We start from the raw sequence: 27,962 nt of genomic DNA, 5'->3' as shown, positions 1-27,962 counted from the left end.
TCCACCGACGTTGAAGTCATCTTCACTGCTGCTGGAGAAAAAAAAAAAAAAAAAAAAGGACCTTATGTGTACTACCGTCATTTCACCGACAGGGGGCGGCCGTTTTGCGCATTTGCTCTCCTTCACACACACAGAGAGAGAGAGAGAGAGCCGGAGCTGCCGCAAAGCCCCGTCCTCCGCGGCTTTTAAAACACCGTGTTTGCTTCACGCTCCGACAACACCGTCCAATTGAAGAGCCGCCGCGTCAAAAACGCACTGAGCCGACGGTCTTCGTGGGAACAGCGCCGACCGTGAGGAAGGAAGACAACGAAAACAAAAACAAAACAAACAAAAACCAGATACCGGGTTGCGGGTCAAAGAGTTTAACCCTTAATCTGCCGCAGCGCTGTTTCTGTCGGGGAAGGAGGTCGAAGCGGTGAAGGCGTCTCGGTGAGATGTGAGCGGATCGGGGGAGGGGGGGGGTCGGTGGCCGTTGTTCGGGTCTTTTCATCGTGGTTTCGGGGGGGGGGGGGGGAGGCTGCAGCCGACTCGCTCGTTGCAGCTGGCTCCGTACGGCCGCGTTGATGCAGCAGCCCGCGGCTTGTCGTGCTCAAGTCCACCGCCGGATGTGTGAAGACAATAGGTGAACAAATACACGCCGGTCTGGACTCCCAACACGACGCTGAACGGAGAGTCCGCATCCGCCCGGGGGGCTTCACGAGGTAGGTTGTAACCCGGTCCCCTGTCCCCTGTCCCCCGTCCCCCGTCCCTGTTCACAGAGGCTTTGATGTCCACAGACACGCAGCCCCGGAGCGGACTCTCGCCTCGTCTCCTCCGCGTTGCCTTGACGACTCGGTGGGACTGCGGTAGTTTTAGCGGACAAAGCAGGATAAAGATGTCTAATCCCAGCTCACGGTTTATTGACTGAGAGAAAATAAGATACATCTTGAAACGTGTCGCGGACCGAGCTGACCTCCATGTGTTGGGACCGTAAATCTAGCAGGGATGTGGGGGTTTGACACGACGGCCCTTTTCCACGTCCACAACACATTTGATTTTTTTTTTTTACCTCACCGAGCTTGTGTGTGTGTGTTTTTTTTTTTTTGCAGTTTGGGCGTAAAGTGGGTGATACGAGGTCGCTGTCGTCGTGCCATAATTCATGTACAGTATGACCTCATATCTGCTCACAAAGACGAATACTTTCCACAAAGGTCCCTCAAATTCAATTGAACGGTTTATTGGTGACACGAGACTAATAATATGTCGCACACTTATTATCATGATGGAGGCACGTTTAATGACATATTTATAGTCAACAACACACAATGCATCACTTTGGAGGAAAGCAAACCCTTCAAATGACAAATTAATCTCGTTTAAAAATACAAATTATGATGCACTGAAATTTGATGTCATACTGCAGTCTTTTTAACTGCACACACAGAAAGGTGTGATTTACCAGAGATTCATTTTTTATTGATGCAAATTCCCAGAAAAACAAATGATTGCATACAATTCACGTTATAATCTGTGGCTTTTGAAACGGGATACTTTCTGCACGTGTATTTAAAATTCACGAATTAAGAGTGTATGCAATATTTTGGCACGTTTGTCATCACCTTAGCCTCGTAATAATGTCAGCCATCAGTGGCTACTCTGTTTATGGGATGCAGGTTTTGGTGGTAAAGACTTTGTATGCTGCATCTGCATGGTGGAAATGACGTTCAAAGTGTCTTTCCAGCTCTGCCAAAGCCGTGACAGGTGGTCGTGAATTTCTTTGCAGTGTCCGTGTGAGGAATCGGGTTTAGACAGTGAAGCGACAGCCGGCAGGCAGCTGCGTCAAGGAAGGATGGCGGCCGTGGTGAACTACTCTCCGCCTTGGTGGGTGAATCTGCTCCACCGCTTGCCTCATTTCAACATCGAATTTCAGCCGGTGAGCAGTGACTTCAGGCCGGAGGACTCTGAGTACCAGAAGGTAAGACAAGCGCAGGGCGGAAAGGAGGGAATAATTACCTCCCACTCGAGAAATTCATCACCCCCCCCCTCACTTCCCCTCCTCCCCCCCTCATCGTGCAGCATCACCTTATCCTACCTCCTGCCACCTGCCCACACTGTAATTTCACAGCAGAGTGGCCAAGTGGTGACTGAGACTGTCCCGCAGCCACAGAGTTGTGGGTTCCCTCACTGCATCGATCAATGCTGTGTGTGTGTGTGTGTGTGTGTGTGTGTGTCTGCGCGTGTGTGTGAGAGACAGAAATGTCCTTGAATCAAGACGGTGAGACAATTGCTGCTCCACCATTGGTTTGGACTGATAATTGAAGCAGATTACGGTTTGATTCATCAAATAGTAGTCAATGTAAATCTGAGGTGTCCTGAGGTGGATAGAAAGACGGGAAAGAAACAGACAAAAACACGTCTTCTGCACTAGTTACTAATCTGTGATGTCAGGTAGTGAGTAGGTACTGATTGCTTGGCTCCCCAAACACCCTTAGAAGTGTGGTAATCCATGGAGTTGTCTATTAGTTGTTTATCATGCCAAAAATAATGAACATTTTCTGGTTCTGGTTTCTAAAAGTTACCAATTTTATGCTCATTTATCTTTGTAAATGTAATATGTATCACATCACAGTGGGATCTGGGATATACAGAGCATGTTTCTCCTCAAACGTCTGATATTTTATTGGATTAAAATGAGATGTATCAACAGGGAAATCATAAGTAATATCTGAGTCAATAGAACTAGTTAAAAACAAAAATAATTGCAGTCATTCTTTGATTATAGACCGACTGAGTCGGCACCGCTGCCTTAGAGAGCGGCTCTCTCTCAGAAAAGGGGCTTTGGCCCAGTTTTGCTGCATTTCATTAGAATCCTCAAACAAGGTGACTTCCAGGTCTCTGCAGTAGAAAGCAGAAAGCCGGTTCGCTCGCATAAATCCGAGACACATTGTTTAGGTTCTCACATTTCATGCGCTGCAGCCGCCCCTCAATGTAGTTTGCTGACATGTGCAGGGAGAGGAGGGAGGGCGTGTGAGTTCAAGAGCCGAGCGTGGGAAGGCACCCACGGCCATCATGGACAAGGGAGGGAGATGAGAACTGGAGAGAGAAGCAGGGACAGAAGAGGAGGAGGAGGAGGAGTGAGGAAGATAAAAAGAGACTGATTGGAGGCGAGGGGAGAGAGAAGGCTTGATGAGCCATGGGAGGTGCTTCCAAATTGCCAAATAGCCGCTTCCTGCGAGCCTTTCAGTGTTTAACTAAGGTCCTTTGTGCATGTGTGTGTCAGTGTGTGTGCTCACTGGAATTTTAAGGACCCCCTTTTTAGACTAATTACATCCTGACATGTTTTAGCAGATGAGGCGGTTTCTGTCAGTGAGCATTTTGCACTGTGATTATATGTGTGTTTGTTCACGATATCTACGTACAGTTGTGCATATTATCTATAACTGTATATGTATATATGTCACGTACAGTATGTTGGCTTTCTGTGTCAGTGCGTATTTAGCACTTGGTGTTGTTTGCTGAGGTGAGGTCACAGATCTCCCTCAGGGTTTGCGTTATTGTGTGTGTGTGTGTGTGTGTGTGTGTGTGTGTGTGTGTGTGTGTGTGTGTGTGTGTGTGTGTGTGTGTGTGTGAGAACGAATATAGGGGTCCTATTCAGGGTGAAATCATTAATTCTGGCTAGACGGGGGGAGGCAGAGGGAGGGACAGAGGGTGAGAAGAACAAGAAGAAGGAGGTTGAATTGGACTGGGGGAGGGAAGGAGGGAAGAGGGAGTGGTGGATGGGGGGGGGGGTGGATGGGAAGGGAGGGCTGTAGTCTGTTGTGAAAGAATGCTCTCTTTCTTTCCTTCACTCTTTCACTGAAGCCCGTCTTTAGATTGGCTCAGTATATCTGTCTCAAAGGCTTTTCATGCGTCCACTCATCCAGCTGAGAAACACACACACACACACACACACACACACACACACACACACACACACACACACACACACACACACACACACACACACACACACACACACACACACACACACACACACACACACAAAAACAAGGTCCTACACAGTGTCCTTCAGCAGTGCCGGGTCCGTCACCACACCACAGCATTACACACACCCTCACACAATGGAGAGAGATTCTTCTGTGTAGTGTTTTTCTTTCTGATGGGATGCGGCTCAGGTTCATTTGCATTCAGCTCTTAAGATCCAAACCTGCGCAAAACGTTCTTCTCACACAGTCAAACTCACTCACTCACTCACTCACTCACTCACTCACTCACTCACTCACTCACTCACTCACTCACTCACTCACTCAGTTATTTTGCTCTCTTACACCCAAACTTTTCCTCTTAAACACACATTCAGCATTTGACTTTATTGGGGATGCCGATTCTGTGGCTTTTTATTTTATTTGTTATTCTTTTTAAGAAAATGGGTTTATTCTTTTTTTTTTTTTCTTCCTGGAGAGCTGAAATAGGAGCTCTTACCCCGAGGTTCTGCAAGGCAATGTGTGTGTGTGTGTGTGTGTGTGTGTGTGTGTGTGTGTGTGTGTGTGTGTGTGTGTGTGTGTGTGTGTGTGTGTGTGTGTGTGTGTCTGTCTGTGTGTGTGTGTTTGTATTATGGAATCGCAGCGTCAGCTCCCAGCCACAGTTAAAACAGCTGCAGAACATTACAGAGGAATCATGTGACCTGTAATAACACACACATACATATTCCCAGCTGTGGAAAGTGAGGCAGTAATTGGTATTTTGATGCTACAGTTTGCTCAGTGGAAGATATTATCTCATTTTGAGAAGGATCCGAGTGGATCAAAGACAAAAAGATGGCCATCCCGAGGCTTTTTTACTGTCTTAGTCTTCTAGGATGTTTGTCTGAGTTGGTACTGTGGGTGCTCCTTGACCCAGTGATCCAGGTAAATATCAGCATCATGAAGTCGAGGTCAGTCACTGCCTCTGGAAAGAAGTTGAGAGGATAGTAGCAGGCAAGGCCAGACTACGGAGTGACACCCTGACAGGGAGAGTGCAAGGACAACTCAGCGAAGTGGAAGTGATTGATCCTGTCAGCTCAAACACACAGACACACATTTGTGAGGGCGCGCGCACACACACACACACACACACACACACACACACACACACACACACACACACACACACACACACACACACACACACACACACACACACACACACACACACACACACACTTTAAATGGACAGATTGAAAGTAGATCAGTGTGCCTGGGAGTTTAACGTTTTGCCCCTCCTCCAGCCTGCAAGCTGATCTCCAGCAGGGTAGATGCACACACACACACACACACACACACACACACACACACACACACACACACACACACACACACACACACACACACACTTCTAAGAACACACACTCGTGTCGTGTACAACCAAGCTCACAATGGTTATTAGTAGCTAATTGAGCCACCCTTAATCTGCCCCGATGGTTTGTCAGCCTAACAGTTAATCTAGCGGCCATCATGCACACAAAGAGGAGGGTGACGTTATTCGAGAGTGCTGGTTCTCAGTCAGAGTATAACTTTAACATAAAGCTCATACACCAGACATCAAGAGACCCCGGACAGTTGTTGTTGCTTGATGTTGTTGCACACTAGCACTGACATGATTGAGTTGACCGCAGTTATAGGCTTTGTATAATAAAGTATTTATGTCATATCTGCCATTAGATGCCGCTAGTTCACAAAGCCTAAAGGGCAAACTGAAATTTTTAATTATACATTTCCATGTTCAATGCCAATAAATAGATCCTCTACTTCATGAGGTGTATTTTTAAACTGTGATAAGGTTTATTCTATATTCGTGGCATAAAATGAATAGAAAAGGACATAATGCTTCAAAACTTAAAAATTCCGCCATTTTATCCAGAATAGCTGGACAGCTTCTTAAATGTAAGCACTCACTGCAACATATTGAATAGTTTGGTTGGATAGGTTGGAATACATTTTAAAGTTGTAATGGACATTTCTGACAATTTCCAGACATTTGTTTGAGCGAATAATAATTTTGATATATATATTAAAAAAAAAGGTTTTTGCTTAATAGACTTCAACTGTTTTATAAGGCTGCATTTAAAAAAATGGTTTTGATAGTGACAAATAGGTTGATTATTTTCCTGTTATGTTGTAATGTTTTAATACTTTTTTTTTTTTTACATTTTCAAACTGTTTTAATCAAAGTGTACAAAACCCAGACTTCAGTTTGCATTCAGTTAAATATGATGGAAAGAACGCGTCTTCACAAAATCCACACATTTGAGAAACTTGAACCAGCAATAAAACTGTTTGAAAATACTGTCAGCTAATTTCTTCAGCTCTGAAGTTGCATTTTTAATGAAAATACTTTCTACACTTTCCCTACTTGTTAACCACTCTTTTTTTCTCTATCACCTTGCGTCATGTCTTTGTCATTATTGAAGCATGACTTATGATGGTTGCCATGAAAACATCCATCTTGTCGTGACAGCATGAGGTTTCATTCCCATTCTACAAAGCTTAATGCATTTCACACAACATTATATGAATCCCTATTGTTGATTTTAAAGTCACAAGAGATCTGACAATGCATTAGCGGTGCACCGTACGGCTTTACTATTACACACCTTCTATGGCACTAAGCCTATAGATAGTATAGGATAATACCAGAGACTCAGGAATCAGAGCTTATCTTCCCCTCCTCCCATCACGATCCCCTCCTCCTGTCCTCCGCTCATCTTCTTTAACCTGGTCGGAACAAGCAGTGAACTGATTCTTCTTAGTCTTATAGCCTACCAGTTGGGTTCCCCGTGAGGACAATTTAATCAAAACGAACACAGATATGCACACAATTCTCTCATGATAGTTGTAACTTTGCAGTGATACAGCTCATTGCAACTCAGACAATAGAAGAACATTGAAGCTCCCAGCAGGCACTGAGACTTGTGCTTTGGGGTCCTGTTTGATTAACCCTCGTGACCCTTTACATTACACCACTGCAGGTCACCTCTGTATTAAATCCACTGTAGTGTTCTCGTGACCCCTTAGCCTGCTTAGATTGGCTGTGGCCCTGTTGATGCTGCTGGCCTGGTTCCACATCTGCTGCAGTTCACATTTAACCAGGACATGCTGACCAATCAAGATTGTTTGTCTGAAACAATAGGAAAAGACATTTATATCTTCAAAGACCAGCTAGTGACCAACATCAGTGGGCTTCAGTGTGACTAGTTCTTGAGTCCATATTTTAGCAAGGCTCGTGGCAATGTTGGTTCACTTCGGTCTATGTTGAAATTTCTTAACAACCTCCGGATAGATTGTCATTAATTGTTATGCAGACATTCATGTTCACTCTAAGATGAATTGTAGTAACCTTTAGGACCTCTTAGCTTTCTATCTAGCTGCACCATTGTTTGGATTCAAAGGCAGGAAAGACCTAAACGCTGACATGGGAACAGGAGGTTTCACGAAAACAAACTAAAGTGTGTGTGTCTGTGTGTGTCTGTCTGACAACAAAAAAGTGAGTCCAGAAAGAACTAAAGATGCAAATTTTAAAGTTAAGACTTTAAAAGCAATGAATAACCAACAGGAACACAGAACACAAGTGGTAAAATTTTTTTAAAAAAAAATCACAGGAACATGACAGGCAAAGGAAAACAAACTGAAATGAAGAGGGAAGGAGAGCACAGACTAAATACACTAGGGAGAGGAGGACAACGAGGGACAGGTGAAACTAATCAGGGCGGGGCAGACAGTCACACAAGGGCAGGAAGTGAAGTAGACCAAGACACATGGGGTGAGTGACTACAAAGTAAAACAGAAAACACATAACCTAGACTGAAATAAAAACCACAAAACAGAAAGTCCATTAGCTAAAAATGTTTAGTTGTCTAATATGTGACTAAATACATACAATACCGTCACCTTTGGCCATACTATGGGTTTAATGCTAATTTGCAAACGTTAGCATGCCTAAAAGCTAAATTAAGATGGAAACAATGGCAAACAAACACCAGCATGTTGGCATTGTTCCTGTAAGCACCTAGCTCAAAGCACTGCTGTGCCGAGGTACAGTCTCATAGGACCACTAACTTGACTGTAGCCCTTGACAAGGGGTTACAAACACAGTGTGGTACCAGTGTTTTCTGTAGGTACTCGGAAGACTTAGGTGCACATATTTGGTGTTGGTTTGGTAGTCCTCCCCAAAGAAAACGTCATGTTATTTCACATCATTTTTGGACATTATTATTAACATATGTGTGTAAGATTTTCCAAAAATTTGGAAAAGCTCATGCAGATAATAATTAATCAACACCTAAAAAGCTTAAAGACAAAACTTGCTAAAGAAGACCACAGGGGAACAACTCAAACCATTAGATCTGGGATAAGTCATTTTGTTAGTTTTGATGCTGTCCACAATGATTTTCCATTCATTAGTTTTAGGCGGTGCACAAAATGGCCTCACAACGGCCTTAAATTGTAGGGTTAACCCCGGCTTACTTCACTTTCTTTTCTTTTATTGTTTGAGTCCTGAAAATGGAAAATTAGAGGAAAATATTTCAAAAATACAATAATTATGTACGAAAAATAATCAGTTTCACTCCCCCAGAATTTATGCTTGATGTTGCCACGATTGCAGACTTTAACATACAAAAAAAGGGTGAGGAAACCACTGGCTGGCAGTGAGGAGAAATCGAGGTCAGTAGAAAAAACAGTAGTTAGGAGGCCTGTGTCAGACTGAGCAGATCTGTGGAGGGATATCTTTGTCTGCTGTAAGTAGTCTAGCAGGTGGAGATTTTGGTTTTCCAGAAGCGTGCCTCTGTCACTGTATGGTCCTGCAGTTCAATGACTTTTCCAGACTATCCCAGAAGGGGAAGAAAAGTCAACATTTCTGTGTGTGTGTGTGTGTGTGTGTGTGTGTGTGTGTGTGTGTGTGTGTGTGTGTGTGTGTGTGTGTGTGTGTGTGTGTGTGTGTGTGTGTGTTAAAAAAAGATTTCATCAAGTCGAGCCAAATTGCTGTAACAGCCCTCATCTCTGTCCTTATCCACTTCTCTCTTTCTAAGTCTTCACTTCAGTCATCTTCTTTCACATCTTCTTTGTATGTCTCTCCAGTCTGTCTCCCCCCTCCATTCCTCCTTCTGTCTTCCCCCACCACCCCTTTCCACTTTTACACTTCAAAGCTTTTAAAGGGTGTGTGATCCGTGTGGTGGGTCTCTAGCGTGCACAGCTCCCCGGCAGCCGTGCCTCCGCTGCCCTCCACGGAGGTGTGCATGTTTGATGGTGCGCAAAAACAATGCGGTGCAAATTTTTTATGGTATCCGTCAAACGCTCATTTAACAGCCACTATTTTGTTGCCTCAAATAGCTGGAGAGGGGATCGCAGTTTGTGCGCATCCATCGACTGAATCATGTCTGTGTATCTGGTTTCTGCTCATATCAGCTAATTTGCTTCCTGTTTCCTTAACCCACATCCGAAACGGTCCACTTCCCTGTGATAAGGACAACTCCTTTTCAAAGAAAAAGTTTGATGGAAAGTGCAACACAAATTGTATTATGAAGTCACAAATTTCTTGTCCCCACTAATTGTTTTTTGTCGCTGTCTTCTCCAGTCTGTTTTGCTCCTTGGCTCTGTGGCGTTGCTGTGTTTGGCCCTGGACCTCCTCTTCCTCCTCTTCTACTCGTTCTGGCTCTGCTGCCGGCGACGCAAGAGTGACGATTCCTCGCACTCCCATTCGCACTCGCAGCAGCCCAGCGCCGACTGCTGCTGCACCGCTTGGTGCGTCATCATCGCCACACTCGTCTGCAGGTGAGAACTTCTCGTCGTGACGCTTCTGTACACTGCAGTAAAGTCACATGTGTCTGAAGGAGTTTTAACTCCCACTACCGTTGCGAACATGCCACAGACTATAAGATTGCTTACAATAGAGATGCTTCAGTGAGGGAGGGTTGATATGTTTAATCACACAATTAAAGAACTGCCCTGTAGCCTGGTCTCGGTAACTTTTCTCTAGGGATGAAAAAACAAATGTTGGTAACGATTTGCTGGCTCAGCAATGCATAGCTGTGTAGACCCTGTCACCATAACAACACAAGACAGACACGAGGCTTGTTCCGATGAGCGATGAAGTTAATTCTTAATGATTGAAAATATACAGTAAGTACTGATTTTTTCTGTTTCAATAAAATCTGCAATCAGTGTTAATCAAGTGTCTCTGATCAGTAACTTTGGGCAACCGGTTTGTGCTCCATTTCCAATCCGTCAGTCCTGACAGCGTGACCTGTTTCTGTGGCCCTCACATCTCCAGCGGAGGCCGGAAATTCACTTGTGTATGCTTATACAGCAAATGACTATAATCACCGACAGTTTACTTTCAATTATATTGAAATTAGTCCTCTTCATATCATTTGTTGTTTTAACATAGCAGAGCTAGTTTTTCACGTGTTTAGATAGAGAGATTACACATTCACACACAACACACAGGAGGAAGGCAGAAATCACCATCCACGAGGAACAAGCTGCTGACAAAGACAAAGTTAGTATTTTACGATCACTACACTACCAGACAATATGAAAACTAGATATGAAGACAGCTGGCCAACCCTAAAAGATGCATTTGGTCACATAGTTACCACGGTAACATTATGGACAATTACATGTGTTTGAATGTGCTTGAATCTAAAATCGTGTTTTCCTTCCAACATTTTAACGACAGTTTTCCAGGTTCAACCCCCTCTGTATCACAAGAGGATGATATTCTTTTGAATATGTAAAATAAGGAAGATGAAACGATGACAATATAGATACAAAGGGAGGGCGTTCTCATGAAACCCCATTATGGGTGTAAATGTAGTTACTGCACCGATCACGTCATAGCCCATGTCACGCCCCAGGGAACCAGCCAGGTGGTTACACTCCTCTGTTTGTGTTTATCTGAGTCTGAAGGCTGTGTGTACACTCTGAGGTCTTTCACCTAAGTGAGCCAGATGTAGGGTCGAGTGTATTTTGAGCACAGATACTGGGCTGCGTGGACTCTGCTCTTCTTATCACACAAATGCACATACAAACATACAGTATCTGCCTCCTCTTTCGTTGACTCTCTCAACATTTTTCTTCTTTCTCTTCTCTTATACCGACTCTTTTCTCCCTCTCTTCCCGTTCCTCCGTCTCCATTAGCCCCCCTCCTTTATTTATCATTTCTCTCTGTTCGGCCTTCTCCCTGGCCTAGAAAGGTTGCCATGGAGACAGAAGCAGATTTGATGCAGAGACGAGAAATGAATTATACAGTCAGGGGAAGCTGTGTGTGTGTGTGTGTGTGTGTGTGTGTGTGTGTGTGTGTGTGTGTGTGTGTGTGTGTGTGTGTGTGTGTGTGTGTGTGTTTTTTGGAGGTTTTAATATTTTATGATTAGCTATAAAATTTCATATTAAATATTTGATATGGATCCCAGCACCTGCATGTGTTTGTGTGTGATCGCGTGTGCTTTTGTGTGTCTGTGTGATTCTTTATCCACAATTTAGTATGACATCATATCTTATTTTTGGCACAATGCCATCTGCATGTGGACTTCCTCCCTTTATGTGCAGGTGCAGTGTGTTTAGATAGAAAAAGCTGTATCTGGCAAGCGTTTGTTACCACTGTGCTGAAAATATGAGCCAAATCAACAAAAAAATAATCTACGTATTTGACTATTGATTGTTTTAGTCACTTATTTAGTGAAATACCAAACAGCATCGCAACAATTAATTGAATAAGCTGAGTAAATATGCTAGACAGGCACAAACAAGTCATTTTAAGAGGTCACCTTGGGCTGTGGGAATGTTTTTTTTTTTTTTTCTTTTCTGACATTTAATAAAAGAATCATTTCTTTATCATTAGACTAATGAAAAATAGAAATGATTGGGAATATCCAATCCAACGTTTTCTCTACCAGTAGTAGCTTCAATACGTCAATTCAGTGCTCTCTTTTTCACACATTCGAAATCTATGCCACACTGCAGTGCTCAGAAATCTTTCTGATCGTTTCTGTGGAAGGTAACATGAGGCCAGGAACGCTGGTGCATCAAGAACAACGGCTGGCTGCGACTGCACTTGACACTGAATTTTATTATTGCACTGGAAAGTAAGATCATTAAAACTACTCTATAGAGCTATTATGAAATGTAAATACTTAACATGACTGTGGATGCTTTATGAAAAGTGCATTTGTAATGAAATAAGCTACCAAATATAGTCAGTATGGTTTCTAATAAAAATCAAATTGATGCATCCTTAAAAATGATTGGTTGCTCCCCCCCCCCCCCCCCCCCCCCCCCCCCCCCCCCCCCCCCCCCCCCCCCCCCCCCCCCCCCCCCCCCCCCCCCCCCCCCCCCCCCCCCCCCCCCCCCCCCCCCCCCCCCCCCCCCCCCCCCCCCCCCCCCCCCCCCCCCCCCCCCCCCCCCCCCCCCCCCCCCCCCCCCCCCCCCCCCCCCCCCCCCCCCCCCCCCCCCCCCCCCCCCCCCCCCCCCCCCCCCCCCCCCCCCCCCCCCCCCCCCCCCCCCCCCCCCCCCCCCCCCCCCCCCCCCCCCCCCCCCCCCCCCCCCCCCCCCCCCCCCCCCCCCCCCCCCCCCCCCCCCCCCCCCCCCCCCCCCATATCACTGATAATATTTTCAGACTGTAGTCAGTAATGTGATTAGGTGTCTGTGCTGTCTGCTGTTTCCATGAAAGAGCAGTTTGTGTGTGTCAGGTAGGACGTGGTATAAAATAAGACATGTTATTGGGCTGCACCGCTAAGTGGCTGCATTTATTTTGGTTTGGACTTGAATTCAGTTTTTGACTGAAAACATAATTTACTGTCTCATCTGCTGGGATCCAGTGGAGTGTATTTTTTCTGTGCTCATTTAGCTGCAGCCAAGCATTTTTAGGCTTATGATGTCTGTTCATTTAAGCTGAAAATGGACTGAAGCAGAGACTAAAACAGAAGTGTGTCTCTCTAAGGTAGCGTCATTCAGAGCAGCTGGCTGTTCCTCAGGCAAAATGATGTCTCGAGATGTATGTGTGTTTTCCTCTGTGAATGTCTTTTTGTTTTTTTGTTTTTTTTAAAATCCAAACTAAGCTGGTTTGTGTTTTCTGTCAATTATTTGATTTCGGAACATTTACCTTACTGGACATTCCCCTATATGTCTCATATCCTCAGCTGTTGGTTAATAAACTGGTGAAACCCCCTGATAGGAGCAGCAGGTATTAAACCAGCAAGATGAAACTCATGGATGGATGAAGGGGAGTGGGAGAGAGGATGGGTGGTAGGAGGGAAGAAGAGGACGAGGAGGGAGATGATTTACTGTTTAAACTGAGATCAGATGGAGGGAGATGATGGTGGGAGGCAGGGATGGGTGGGGAAATGAGCAGATGAAAGAAACAATGTGTACGTCAACACGCAAAGCACATTAAAGTGCCTCCACGCTTGTATTCATCTATTGTTCCTTATCTGTATTTATTGTTTTATGTCACACGTACATTGTAAAGCTCTGACACACACACACACACACACACACACACACACACACACACACACACACACACACACACACACACACACACACACACACACACACACACACACACACACACACAAGTCAACTCTGTTGTAACAAGTGGCTACTCAAGATCTAATGGGCTAGAATGAATTGCCTTAACAACGGCCATAAATTTCTCCCTACAAACCTGTCTGGTGCGAGTGCCGCAGACAGAGACATCATCAACACAAAGCGTACAGTCACACGCACGCGTGCACACGTACAGTAGAGTACACAAAGGGGGGGCTTTTACAGAGTGAGGGAGAAAATTAAAGATTGTGTGACAAAACAGGGAGTGAAAAGAAGAGTTCTGCAGTGGGGTTGGGTGGGTGGGTGGGTGAGCTGCGGTGTGAACATGGTTATGGAGGGCTTGGGTTCGGAAGACCGGGTGTCGGGGCCGCGAACCCCAGATATTATAGCATGTGTAAAGTGTGAATGTGGGTGCAGAGCTGCAGAAGGATCATATTATTTGCGGTCTGGTGACCCAATTATTGTGGAGACTCTTTGTGTGTGTGTGTGTGTGTGTGTGTGTGTGTGTGTGTGTGTGTGTGTGTGTGTGTGTGTGAATCATTCCTGGTAGCCCCGTGCGTGCCCCAGGCTTCAGGGTGACAGTATAGCAGAGCTCAGTGTCGCCTGTTGCTGGTTAACAGAGGAACTGCACTCAACGACTCAACTGTCAGTGCTGCAGTTTTGCTGCGTGTGTTCGTGTATGGATCTAAGAATATGTGTGAGGCAAAAGAGAAAAAAAGAAAAGAAAATCTATTGTTGACTTCCAACCATGTTGATGAATTTGATGCCACTCAAGGTTGAATTAGTCATTGTGTTAACACTTGGCACTTCCTATTTTCTGCCTCGCAGCGCTGGCATCGCTGTGGGATTCTACGGAAACGGGGAGTCGAGTGATGGAGCCAATCGTTTGGCATACTCCCTCCGTCATGCCAACCGCACCGTGTCCGGGGTGGAGAAACTGGTGAGTTATCTGCTCCACTGCTATACTTTTTTTTTTTTTGTGGGGAAAAACCCTCCAAAATAAAACCCCAATTAGAACTCCGACTGATGATATTCTTTGTGTCTAGGTGTCGGACAGTGCCCTAGCCTTAAACCAGACCGTGGAGGAGAGCTTGGTCCAGTTGGAGACGGCCTTCCAGGATCAGACGGACTACGTGTCCATCGTCCAGAAGCTGCAGGGACAGCTGGACGAGCTGGTGCGGCTCATGGTGGACATTCCCTTCTGGTCCAACACCGACATCTCCCTGGAGGACTTGGCCCGCAAGACGGAGGCCTTCGACTTTTACAGGTCAGTGCTAACAAGTATTGTGTTGAATTGCAAGAGTATTTTCTGGCTCAAACTGCATTTGCATTCATACATGAAGTATTACAGTGATGTCTGGAAAAATAATGCTCTCAGAGGATGTGTGGCATGTTAACACCATTAAATCCAGGGACTCTCACCCATACAGCACCATACATTTGCATTAACACTGAAACAGTAGATTAACTCATGGACACGTCCAGTCTTCTTATTGTAAAACCTTGTGAAATGTCCTCTGTGGTGTATATAAAAGGATGAAGACACCACCACCCTCTGCCTCTTGAGTTGTGACGTGAAATCCTTGTCATGAAACAGTGTATCATGTATTTGTGTATTTACAGGTGGTTGGGATACCTCGGCCTGCTGCTGTTTGACGTACTCATTTGTCTTCTGGTGCTCTTTGGTCTGATACGTAACTCTCGAGGCACTCTGATTGGGTACGTTCCTTCACATCATACCTCAAACCTTTCTCCTATTGGACGCATCAAATCCTGTCCGGACATGTCGTGTCCTGTTGGTAAGCTGAATCTCGTGTTTATTTTGATTTGCTCATCCTTCAGGGTATGTCTGCTGGGGGTTCTGACTCTGATAATCAGCTGGGGGTCTCTGGGCTTGGAACTGGCTGTCGCTGCTGTAAGTGTAACCATGGCAACATGGCCCGAGCTCTCCGGCTCGTGGCAATGATGTAACCTCTACCCACTGCTCGACCGAGCGTGTTCAGCGTGGATGTAGCCTGATGTGTCATGTGTGCTCACACTCTTACAGTCAGCCAGCGACTTCTGCGTTTCCCCCGATACCTACATCACCAGGGTAACCAAGGAGAATGATGTCATCAACCAAGGTATGCAGACAAGAAAAGACAGGGCTGGTGAACTGGCAGCAGTGATTTTTTTTTTTTAAAGGGTAATTTTATGACAAACCTTTCAGACGTGAGGTGTAAAAACAAATCAGTGTCTGCCTGCAAGCACATGGCATTTAGATCAAACAATCACAAAAAAGATTGAACGATCCAGTTTTTCATAAGGAAGAGTCAAAGATTGTGTGTATTATGATCTTTTTAAACCACTTAGATTTATTTTGTAAACCACGGATGAGGGAAGACTCTCCACTGCTTAAAAAAAAAAAGCAAAGTATCTTATAAATGATCAACCATATACTCAATTATGTGTATTGGTCAATGGACTCCTCATTGAGGAATACTGTAGGTTGACAAATAAGCAGAAACATCTAGAATAGACTCACTGACAGTTGAATCTCACCCTGACATGTTGCTTCTATTTTAAGAAACGAGTGTTTGTGTGTGTGTGTGTGTGTGTTGAGTGTGAGTGTCTCCAACGGGATTGTGTTTGATTGACACCCTGGCATCTTAAAAGCTCTTACTCTCTCTCTGCTGACTGCAATGCATCAGCAACCCTGTACTCCCCCCGCTCGCTCGTCCTCCTACTTGTCTCAGATGTAAAAAAAAAAAAGGAAAATAATTTAAGGACATTTTTTTTCTTATTCATTTAAGATCCTGGTGTGATTTGTTCTCTCTCCTCATCTCTCTTTACCTCTCAATTGCTCCTCTTCTTCCTCTCCCCGCCTCCCTTCTCTCTTCTCACTCGTCTAATGAGTCCTCTTGTCTGTCACTTGTTTCCGCTCTATCTGTTTGCTGTAGAGCACAGATGTTGCCTCTGTAACACACATTTAAAAACACACACACACACACACACACACACACACACACACACACACACACACACACACACACACACACACACACACACACACACACACACACACACACACACACACACACACACATTTAGGCCTGAGTAATACTGCAAACATGCCTCAGTAGAGCAACGCTGACTGGACTTGCAGTGTTTATCTTTCTTTCATTAAACTGTGTATCCCAAATGTATGCATTATTATTACTGATATGTGTACATTGGTGTGTTCTCAGATATTCTGCAGTATTACTTGAGGTGCAGCTCTGGACAAATTAACCCCTTCCAGCAGGTAACTTTGTTCATCTGTGTTGTTGCAGCATTTTCTTTTTCATGGGATTTATAGGAAGGGAAGTGGGAAGCAGTTTGATGCATTTGTGTTTTTGTTTGAGCTTCTGGTGTCTCTGTATTGCTTTGTAGAGACTGTCAGGGAGTCACAAAGCATTGGTGGAGATGCAGGATGATGTGGCAGAGCTACTGAGATCAGCAACACGTGATCATCCCAACACTAAGGTGTGTGTGTGTGTGTGTGTGTGTGTGTGTGTGTGTGTGTGTGTGTGTGTGTGTGTGTGTGTGTGTGTGTGTGTGTGTGTACGTAAGCAATGATCTGCAGGTTTTTTTTCTTTTCTTTTCACGGATGAGTGGATTTGCATCAGTGGGAGCGAGATGAGATGAAAGTGCCAGTTGCAAAACACGTGTGTGTGTGTGTGTGTGTGTGTGTGTGTGTGTGTGTGTGTGTGTGTGTGTGTGTGTGTGTGTGTGTGTGTGTGTGTGTGTGTGTGTGTGTGTGTGTGGACGTACTGTACTGCACATGAAGGCGGATGCATGTGTAACCTCTGCTCTGTGTGCGCAGGGGAGTCTCGAGCAAATCCAGTCTGTGCTGAATTCCACTGAGGTTGGTCTTCACCAGCTGACGGCTCTGGTTGACTGTCGCAGCCTCCACATGGTGAGTCACTTGGTGTGTGTTGTGTTAAAAGAGAGATGTCCTTAAATCCAAGACTTTTCTTACCAGCTGACTCCTCTCCTCTCCTCCTTCTCCCTCTCCCTCTCCCCTCTCTCAACACGCAGGACTACGTCCAAGCATTGACTGGGCTGTGTTATGACGGCGTGGAGGGTGTCATCTACCTGGTCCTCTTCTCCTTCGTCACCGCTCTGATGTTCTCCTCTATTGTGTGCAGTGTGCCTCATACCTGGCCTGGCAAGAGGTAACACACACACACCCACAGCTTCACACACACAAGCCACACATAAAGCTTTACATCCCGGTGCCCATTTCTCCAGTTAATCTGTACACTAACGACTGACATGTTACTAGCGCTAACTTCTTACTGTAATTGTTTAACTGAATTCAGCCGATGGACTTGAAAACAGTGGAGAGATGTATGAAGAATCTACTTGGTTTCCATGCATGTCATTTTTTTTAGTGTATTTGCCTCCTGCTGTATCCTACCGTACGTCTTCCTGCCTGTCTTTGCATCCATCCGTTTTTTCTCTCGCAACTTTTCGCTTATTTTTATTGTTTGCCGTTTAGCACCGCCAGTCTGGCTGATTGTTTGTTTCAATGTCTGTTTATATCTCATGTTCCTTTCTCCTCTACGGACTCAGAGCACCACTGTTGTGTTAGACTATATATCACCACTTTTTTTTTTTTTTCTGTGCCCCACTTCCTCCTTCTGTTCCTTCCCGTCCTCCTCTCTCCCTGTCCTGATTTGGAAATGCTTCGGGCTTCAGCGAATGATGGTGGATAGATACTGAGGAGATTGGACGACCCTACGGTCAGACAAACAACACCACTCAAACGAGCAAATAATTCTGTGGTAAAATCAGTGAAAGAGCGCTAGACTATAATCTTCTCGCTGATTTGAATAATGAAACACAGCTGTGCCATATTAGTGGTGTTCAGTGCTTGTTTGTTGGGTAGGAATCACCAGCAATGCCAGTGTATGGCCCAGCAGGTATTAAGCAGCATCCATAATGCCCCTGACTTTAACAAGAACAACTGCTCACTGGGTCGCTTCCTTATAAGACTGACTGTGCTGCAACTACTGAGTCTGTTCGATGGGCCGCACAGCTTTACTCCATTTTGTTTGACTGAGGGAAACGCCTCCATCTCGTGGCCAGTCAGGGTAGTAACATCTCCTCCACCTCTCTGTTAACACAGGGCCAGGCTTAAACACTGCTCATCCAGCTCCCTGCCTCTTTACTTCTTTGAGACATTTCCAGTCCGATGTGGTGTTGCTACCATGCCGACAGCCGATCTAGACAAGAGGAAAATATAAGATCCACATATACACGTGTACAAGCATTTTGTGGAGAATCCTGAACATTTCTGTAGCCAGAGATCCAACTTCCAAATCAGCACACATCTTATTTGATGCCTCATTCTGTTACGTTTGCTGGCCGTTTTTACATTTTTGACCATTTTGTGTCTGAAAATGGTTTGCCCAAATCCGCCATATTATCTCCTTTTTTCCTGATGTTTTTTTGCTTTGATTTCCATGGAGCCCACAGAGATGCATGAATTCTATCCAAGGGAGAAGGATTCTCAAAGTTTGACATGGAGAGTAAATACCAGGAAGCAAATTCTCAGTATAGGACGCCTGCATGAAGGAAATGACTGCATGTTTCTACCTATTAAAATTATATCAAAGAGTCTACCATTTTCTTACAGTTTAATATTATGTGACGACACACAGCGTTAAAAAAAAAAAAACCCAGCTTCATGTGTCCTCTCTGGACCCCACTGTGCTTAGTAGTGGATCTGTTTTGTAGATGAATGCTGCCCATGTTGATTTTCTTCTTGTTCAGCTGCTTTGGGGCTGGAGGCATGGCCGTACCCAGTCTATTATCTACTGGGGGACTCCTGATAGAACAAGTCCACCTCCCCGCCCCCTCCCCCCTCCCACCCCCCTAACCTCCTCTTCAACCGCTTGTTTACACTCTGTTGTCTCTCTCGGATCTCCCCTCCCCTCTACCTCTCCCTCCCTCCCTCCCCCCCCCACCCCCTCCTCCTATCCATCATGCCCTCTCGTGCCCTGCCCTCACCCTGACCAATTGAAGGACGGATGAGGAAGACGGAGAGGACGAGTCGGGCGCCTCCCGCGGCGGCGTGCACGATAACCTGTACCGCGTTCACATGCCCAGTCTCTACAGCTGTGGCTCCAGCTACGGTAGCGAAGCTAGCCTGCCCGCTACAGCGCACACTGTCAGCAATGCCCCCGTCACTGAATACATGTGAGTTAGCAGGATCAATACTCTGCCTGCCAGCTGATGCTTTCCCCGTGTGACCCAGACTAGCAGCGTAGCGACGCTCACTGCCTGCGACGCGACCAGCTAGAGAAGCTCATCTTGATCATGTTTGGCTCGCATGTCCGCTGCGACACACCGTCAAAGCAAAAATGTGTGTGTGTCTCTTTGTTTAGATCCCGTCACTAGCTCTCCCTTTGGTGCTGATAGAAAGTAGCTTGCTTGCTGTATCAGCCAGCCTCGCCTGTCTAAAGCCCGCCATGTTCGCAAAAAAAAAACCCAACAACAACCTGATTTAAAAAGGAAAACAGAAAATTAATATTTGCACTCGCATAGCAGAAGTTAATAATTTCACCCTGCTTGCTACGTGTTGTTGCCACAGGACTGAATTGCTTGCTCTGAATACAACAGAAAATGCAGAAGAGAAATAAGGATGTATGTCTCTAGTTCTGCCACTGCTTGTTTCTCTTTAAGCCCGTCAAGCACAATATGGGAACCGAAGCCATGAATCAGAACATAGCACTGAAAGTCTTATTATTTTTGACTTCTGATGATTGAGGGACCATGTTTTTATGTTTTGGACCAATAACAATTCCTGTATGTTTAACGATATTGACGACTACATATTCCACAGCTTACTGCAGGGTTGTTGGAGGAATTTATTGCTGTTCAGGTTGCCTGATTCAGGTTGCCTTTGGTCCAAACCATAGGACACTCGCCCTAAACTGAATATTTCACCAGCTTTCTTTATGCCAAAGTTAAGTTAAGGTCTTTGGCATGTTATTAAATTTGCCCTTCAAGAACAAGAGTCCACTGCAAGCGACCAAATTATCCCCACAATCCTGAGAAATCAGCTCAATAACGTTGAGTTGCAGAAACTTTGGAAACTGGTTTGGCAGTAATGAAAATAAAACATTTGTAGGTCAAGAACCAAAGCATGCAAAACCACTTATTTGTCCTCAAAGTAAAGTAAAGTTACTTTACACTTTATCCTACTCTTCATTTGTTTACATCATTTTAAGATCGAGTTATGTGGCTTCAACAATTAGAGCTATTTCAGATACTGTTTTGGTGTTACACCTGTGGGCTTCTCCCACACACCCAGCGACTCCTTGCATCACTAAGATGAAGCATATTTTTGTTTTCAGACATTTAGAATAGCCTCTAAGAGTTTTAGGTGTCTTATTTTGAACACCAGCTGCTCTGTGGTAGATAAAACACCAGAAATGATGAAAATAGTCTTGGCTTCCTATTCAATTGTGCTTTCAGGGAATTTTTAAAGTTTTATTCGTGAATATTTTATGTTTCAATGTATTCTTGAATCTTTTAACAGTTGAAATGTTGCCACACAAATTACAAACACATAGTTCTTTTAAAATATATGCCCGAGGCCAGTTTCCTGTCCCTCCCCATGTCACCGAGTCAGAGTGAGAGAAAACATGTATCTTCTGTGCATTGTTCAGAAAGAATGCTAACAATGTTGGACTGTGGCAGAGGTGGTTAACCCCTCGCTAGATGGGCGCCAAGCTGAAGTGTCTCGTTTGTGATTATCATTGAGGTCATGATGTCGTGATGATGAGCAGACCACAGAGCAGCAACAGATCAAGAGCTCGGTGGCAGGGTGACCACATGCAGTAACCTCTTATTCTATAATGCAGGAGCCAGAACGCAAACTTTCAGAACCCTCGGTGTGAGAACACCCCCCTGATTGGCAGGGAGTCCCCTCCACCCTCTGTAAGTGCACACTTTCTAGAACACACTCTCCCTCAGCTATCTTCCAATACCCACAGCGCAGCTGGGAAGCATTTCACAAACCCCCACAGAGATGGCATTTGAAGTGTAACGGGAAGGAAACGATCCTCCCTTCATCCCGTCTCTGAAGTTGTCATAGCATGCTATGTGTGGATATTGGAAGGTAGCCCCTCCACCACCCCCCCATCCCTACACCACTGCAAGTGTCCTCTGTGCTCAAACTAGACCGTGATCATGGATCGCCTTCATGAAGGTCATTTTGGCAGCCTGGGATGACTGGAAGTTTGAACAGAAGCCTGTTGCTAGTTGGATTTGCACTTGCATCATAAGAGGGGCTTGACTGGTTTGATGATCGTCGGGTCACGTTCGACTCGAAGTTGTCCTCTATTTCTGATGTAACACGTCTGGTTGGTTTCACCATGGCTGTCAGTGCTGTGTGAGGAGAACTTGCAGACTAGAAGTCAGTTTTGCTACCGACCAAAAAAAAACCCCAAACAAAAATAAACAAAAGACTGTTGACTGTCGTGGCTTCGACAAGCTGCTGCTGGGCCTGTAGCTGTGCATGTTGATCCATGCAGTATCAACTATGGACTGACAATATATAAAGAGCAAAATCTACCATGATTACTTTTTTTTTTAAAACATCGTTTAGGATGCATTCTTTGCTACATGACAAAACCCTGCAGTCAAGATCAATCACCTTTGACAATTCTGCCCTCGAACCAACTCGAGCCCAAACCTCTAAAGTTCCCGCTCCCCCTCCCCGCTCCCCACAGTGTGTCTATGTGTGCATTTTCTGGTCGAGGTGTATGTGTCCTCTGTTTCTGTGCCCCCCCCCACTCCCCCCTCACCTTTCACCATCGAGCAGCCACAGGAGCACTTTATCTCCCGCCTCCACTGTTGAACTGTAACAGCCAACAAAATGGCCGTGATCCATCATTCTTAGACAAGGCTGTTGGGGGGGAGGGGGAGGGGGGGGGGGGGCTGTGTGGAAACCAGAGACCGCCAAATGTAACTAGCTCACAAGAGACCACTAACTCATACCAGGCTAACCTACTACATCAGAAGTAGAGCACTAACTACGAATGAAGCACATCTGCTAATTTATAACAACATCATCCAGAATTAATCAATGACCGTTGTAATCAAACCCGGCTGTCCAAATGACTGGTCACAGTATTTATGCTGTACATATCTATCTATCTATCTATCTATCTATCTATCTATCTATCTATCTATCTATCTATCTATCTATCTATCTATCTATCTATCTATCTATCTATCTATCTATCTATCTATCTATCTATCTATCTCACTCCATCACTCCATCCATCTATCTTTTACATAACAATGTGTTATTAACTGTGATTTCTACATTTCTCCTGATATTCAGTATAAATAAGGGTTAATTATATTCCATCCATGGTTTCCATGTCTTCTTTTTGTCCCTCGTCCTCCCCGCCTCTCATTGGTTCCCACTCTCGTCTCTTTTGCGCTTCCTCTCTCTCTCCGTCTGTTTCCTCCGTCTCTTCAGTACACCTCCAGTATGAGAGCAAAGTACCTGGCCACCAACCGACCAGACCAGAACCGACGCTCCGTTCCCAACGACCAACTGGACCCGGCCAGCCGGCCTCACCCCACTGCCCGACCACAGTCCTCAGTCCACTAGAGAACGGTTCTACCCTCAGCACTGCCTCGATCCAGTTCTCACAGCCAACAGCAAGACCCCAACATGACGCTCACACACCACAGCTGAGCGCGTTTAAAGCACCAACGGGACCCCGGTTTTGTCGAGGCCCGCCGAATTCCACCAACCGGTCCACCAGACACAACGCATTTCATCCACCTGTCGTCATAGCAACGGACCGCCCTCTGGAGGTCAACTTCTACGTCTCGCCTACAGTCGAAGCCCATCCCGGTCGATCACTACTTCTCTCATTCATGGACACACACCGCCGCTGCTCCTCCCACCGCTGCTGGGATGGATCAGCCCACATACCCACAATGCACTGCAACAAAAGGGACTCCCTGCAGTTGCTTCTTCTACTTTGCAAATATCTCCCGCTCCACTGCGATCTGCACACCGCCTTCCAGTGGAGACGTCCACTCTCACCAGTCGACCTCCCCGACACTCAGACCGCACACACACACACAGACAAGCTCACACACACACACACACACACACACACACACACACACACACACACACACACACACACACACACACACACACACACACACACACACACACACACACACACACACACACACACACAGACAAGCTCACACACACACACACACAGACAAGCTCACACACACACACACACACACACACACACACACACACACACACACACACACACACACACACACACACACACACACACAGACAAGCTCACACACACACACACACACACACACACACACACACACACACACACACACACACACACACACACACACACACACACACACACACACACACACACACACACACACACAAACACACACACACACACACACACACACACACACACACACACACACACACACACACACACACACACACACACACACACACACACACACACACACACGCACGCTGTACAGAGCTGTAAATAGTGAACGTGTGCTTTATTCTGATTTCATGAAAAGTAGACTCAAATCCTTACTGGTTATGTGGTGTGCTGTGTGTTTATCATGGAAATTGTTGCTGTATCTCATACAAACACACACAGACACACACACACACAAACAAAATATGTGGATAGTCTAACTGAACACTCATCTGTATAAATAACAAGCCAGTGAATCAGAAAGCCATGTTTAGATAGAAACTGAACTGTACCACCACATCCGCATTTAGCTTAACATTTACGTCTAAGACTTGAATCGTGAGCTCACCGTGTCCACGTCTCTCTCCATACTCGTGCACATACAGTATTATTCGAGTATGAGCCAGGAATCCTGTTGTGAACAAACTGCTTTGAATTTGGGGAAATGGAGTCGGAGACTATGGACGTAAGAAGGCTCAACCTGTGCCAAAAAACTGAATACTAAAATGAGGGATTCTGTCCTCATCTCCTACTGCCTCCGGATGTCTCAGAAAAACAGGAGCGAAAAATAAACGAAGAGAACGGGAGAGACACTCGAAAAGGGAAACAATGGACAGATTATTGTGACTACACATTTGACAGGTGCTATGTAAAGCAGCCACGGTCCCTGAAGACGATCAGGACCGAGGAGGGACGGAAAAGTTTTTGTTACTTTAATGATTTTTTTTATTCAGGGATGTGATCAAGAATACAAAAATCAGAAAATGAATGGTAATTGTGTCCCGAAACCTGAAAAAAAAAAAAAAAAATCATGTCCCTGATATAAATAATGTTACATAAACGTCAAGGACAGTGGGTGTTTTGTTCCTGTTTTTGTTTTTTATCATAAGCTGACATTCAGGATGTGATACTGTGACCAACTGTAGTGTTGTTTCTGTTCCTGTGCTTTTATTTTGTTGACTGGTGACTCGAGCAACCTTTAGCCATCCATAGTGAGTCTTTTTTTTTTTTTTTTTTTCTTCCCACAAGCACAAATTCTCTTGAAGGTGACTTTGTGAGATGGAGAAGTGAAACTCACTGCCCGGGACACTGCCAGTGGCTTTTTCCTCCCGATCTGAAACCCCCGTGTACAGTGTATAAAACATGTAGTCGTGAACCCGTGTGCGTGACATCGCTGCAGCGTGATTGCCTATCGCTCTATCTCAGTGTAACTCTGTGTGAGTACAGTGATCAAGTGTGTGTGACTGGCAAGCAAGCGAGGGCCAGCCTATCCAAGCCTGAGTCATTTCACACACACACACACACACACACACACACACACACACACACACACACACACACACACACACACACACACACACACACACACACACACACACACACACACACACACACACACACACACACACACACACACACACACACACTCCATGCACACTGCAGTATCACATAAAGTCCATCCCTCCCTCCCTACTTTTGTCCTGTTTACATTCACATCCAGCGCTGTAGTAACCGCACGCCCTCCCACTCTGATGACCATGTGCATTATGGGTGATGTAGTAGGAAGTAGGTGCATTTCAGAGAACCCCAGAAACCCCCGTAGTTAGCTGAGTGAGCAGAAGCCCCTAACATACAAACACTATTCAACCGCCATTCCTGTACAGCATTTTAATATTTGTATTATTAATCAATGACCACTTCTCGTATTGGCGAGACAATCTTACATGTGTGATTCTACTAGAAAGGAAATGTCCATGTTATGGTAACAATGCTACCTATGGTTCTAGTACTTTACAGTGTGTTTTTTTTGCACCATCGATGCAAACAGTGTTAAGATCTGTGGGACTAGTCACTGATTAATGGCCTTTCATAATGTTTTTAAACTCTTACAACACTCTTCATATCACAACGTGTTTTTTTGTTTTTGTTTTTTTTATTTCTCTATGTCTTGTAAAAATCCAACTTTAAAGATAAAATAATAGCTAGCTGTTTTGTAGGAGAATAAAGGCAAGAGCAGCATTTTTCCTCTCTTATTAATGGTGAATGACTCTCTGTCTTGCAATGTTTTAATAAGACTATTCCAGTGTGGTCTGCACACCTGACTTAAAGGTGTATTTGAAGTTCTGTGCAGTGCTCTCGTAGACCTAGTCCTCGTCTTGATGGAAAAAATGAATAAAAAAAGAGCCACACTCATGTTTAAGAGTCAGTAATGTGTGTGTGTGTGTGTGTGTGTGTGTGTGTGTGTGTGTGTGTGTGTGTGTGTGTGTGTGTGTGTGTGTGTGGTACAGGCAGGACTTCAAACACACCTCTGTCCAGATGTGGCAGACAAACAATGTTTTCTATGGCTGTTTTTATTTTCTGATGGTTTAACTAAGATATTAATGATATACATGTCAAAACTGTGGTAATGATATCATTCAGCCTGGAATAAATGTTTTAAAAAAAGAAATTAAAGCAACTTTAACGTACTGATCAAGATTGTTGCCTCTTTTTCTTTTCCTTTTTTTTTTTTTTTATGACTGAGACTGTTTCTTTGATGATTCATTTTAATGTGTCACCTCTTGCTTAATAAAAATCAATAATTGGGCCAATTACATTGAATAGAGCAGGAGAGTGAGTAATGGTGACGACATGAGACAAAAATCCCTGTTAATCTTGACTCATCCCAACATTTGTCAATATATTTTACATTGATGAGAGCTATTCATGCTGACGCTTTAACAGTTTTCCTTTCCCCTGCACCTATTAGATGTAAATATTATGAGGGAAATCCGAATGATATGTTTTATTGGTCGCTTTTAGATTTTTTTTTTATAGTTTATTACCAGCAATTTCAACTGATTATATTAACAGAAGTACAGTGGAAGTTACATTTTTGACTCCTGAACTCATAAACATGAGTCCTCAGTATAATAAATTGTTTCTTTTTTATCCCCACCTGGTGGTCATCACTGGAAAGGTTGTTTCAGACTAAATGTGTGTGGATGACTTCACACACCGTGACAGCTTTTCTCCAGATGGGGCCCTCAAGAAGTCACAGTATTGTTTCTGAACATTCAGCTTATGCAGAGAACCAACACGATGTCGTATGAATGACTGCAGGCTTTTGAAAGTTGACTGCGAAAAAAAAAGAGAAAAAGTCACACATACTGAGGATGTAAAGTGACTGATGATGTGAGCTAATTTAGCTTCACATGTCCCAGACACACCACAGGATTTATGCTTTTTAAAGACAACAGAGTCCAGCAAAAACACAACATGGCGCTCACTCGTGGATCACAGTAGCTGTCTGGAGAACATTTCTAGCAGTTCTTGGTTTTCTTGAACACTTGAGTAGGCAGATGAAGCATTTCACAGGATGTCTGTCGTGCTGCTTGTGGTGCTAAAAAGGTATAATCAACATTGTGAAAATAGGGCAGGTAGTAAAAAAAAAAAGAAAAAAAGGTAAGATCTCCTGTAAAGGGACTAATTTGACAAATTCAATCTAGAATTGTGCTGTTTTTATTTAAGCTAGTGTTTTTTTTTTTTTTATATAGATAGAATTTTTAATATCACAGTTTGATGGTGGACGTTTCCTCAGTTTTTAGTAAGATTTTCTGAAATTCTTTTAGATATATTTCCAAAGATGTCTGACCTAAAAAAAAATTTAAAAAAAAAAAAAAAAAAAAATCCTAATTTTGTACAATCTTATCTTTGTTGTGTAAAAAGATAAATACATTGACATGCATACACAGTTAAATATAAAAATCACAACACAAAACCAGTTTTCACTCGGTGCAGTAACACGTGCAGCCAGCAGGTGTCGCTGTTGACTGAGCAGCATGTAAAGACGGTGATTTCAGAATACCACGACTGTGTA

The 27,962-nt window shown here is 44.6% G+C and overlaps 1 protein-coding gene across 3 annotated transcripts; it reads left to right on the top strand.

Annotated features, from left to right (window-relative positions):
• The first annotated feature begins 159 nt into the window (after positions 1-159).
• On the top strand, positions 160-26,575 carry LOC138615811 (protein tweety homolog 3-like). Of its 3 annotated transcripts, XM_069689644.1 has the most exons (15): positions 160-701; positions 1,763-1,954; positions 9,589-9,785; positions 14,388-14,499; positions 14,606-14,826; positions 15,183-15,278; positions 15,402-15,474; positions 15,607-15,682; positions 16,787-16,842; positions 16,971-17,063; positions 17,404-17,496; positions 17,619-17,755; positions 19,611-19,784; positions 21,455-21,530; positions 23,083-26,575. In XM_069689644.1, exons 2-15 carry the CDS (start codon positions 1,829-1,831, stop codon positions 23,215-23,217), a joined length of 1,665 nt encoding a protein of 554 aa, XP_069545745.1. In that variant the 5' UTR covers positions 160-701; positions 1,763-1,828; the 3' UTR covers positions 23,218-26,575. The 3 variants fall into 3 exon arrangements, with proteins under 3 accessions (XP_069545745.1, XP_069545746.1, XP_069545747.1); XM_069689645.1 differs by lacking the exon at positions 19,611-19,784 and having other exon boundaries at positions 161-701; XM_069689646.1 differs by lacking the exons at positions 19,611-19,784; positions 21,455-21,530 and having other exon boundaries at positions 162-701; positions 23,083-23,188.
• The last annotated feature ends 1,387 nt before the right edge of the window (positions 26,576-27,962 follow it).

The sequence above is a fragment of the Brachyistius frenatus genome, unplaced genomic scaffold, assembly GCF_029030835.1.
Source record: "Brachyistius frenatus isolate BFR_SWC_R1_liver_20210118 unplaced genomic scaffold, ASM2903083v1 Contig_7, whole genome shotgun sequence".
Taxonomy (NCBI): Eukaryota; Metazoa; Chordata; class Actinopteri; family Embiotocidae; genus Brachyistius; species Brachyistius frenatus.
This window is presented reverse-complemented; position numbering and strand designations above follow the sequence as displayed.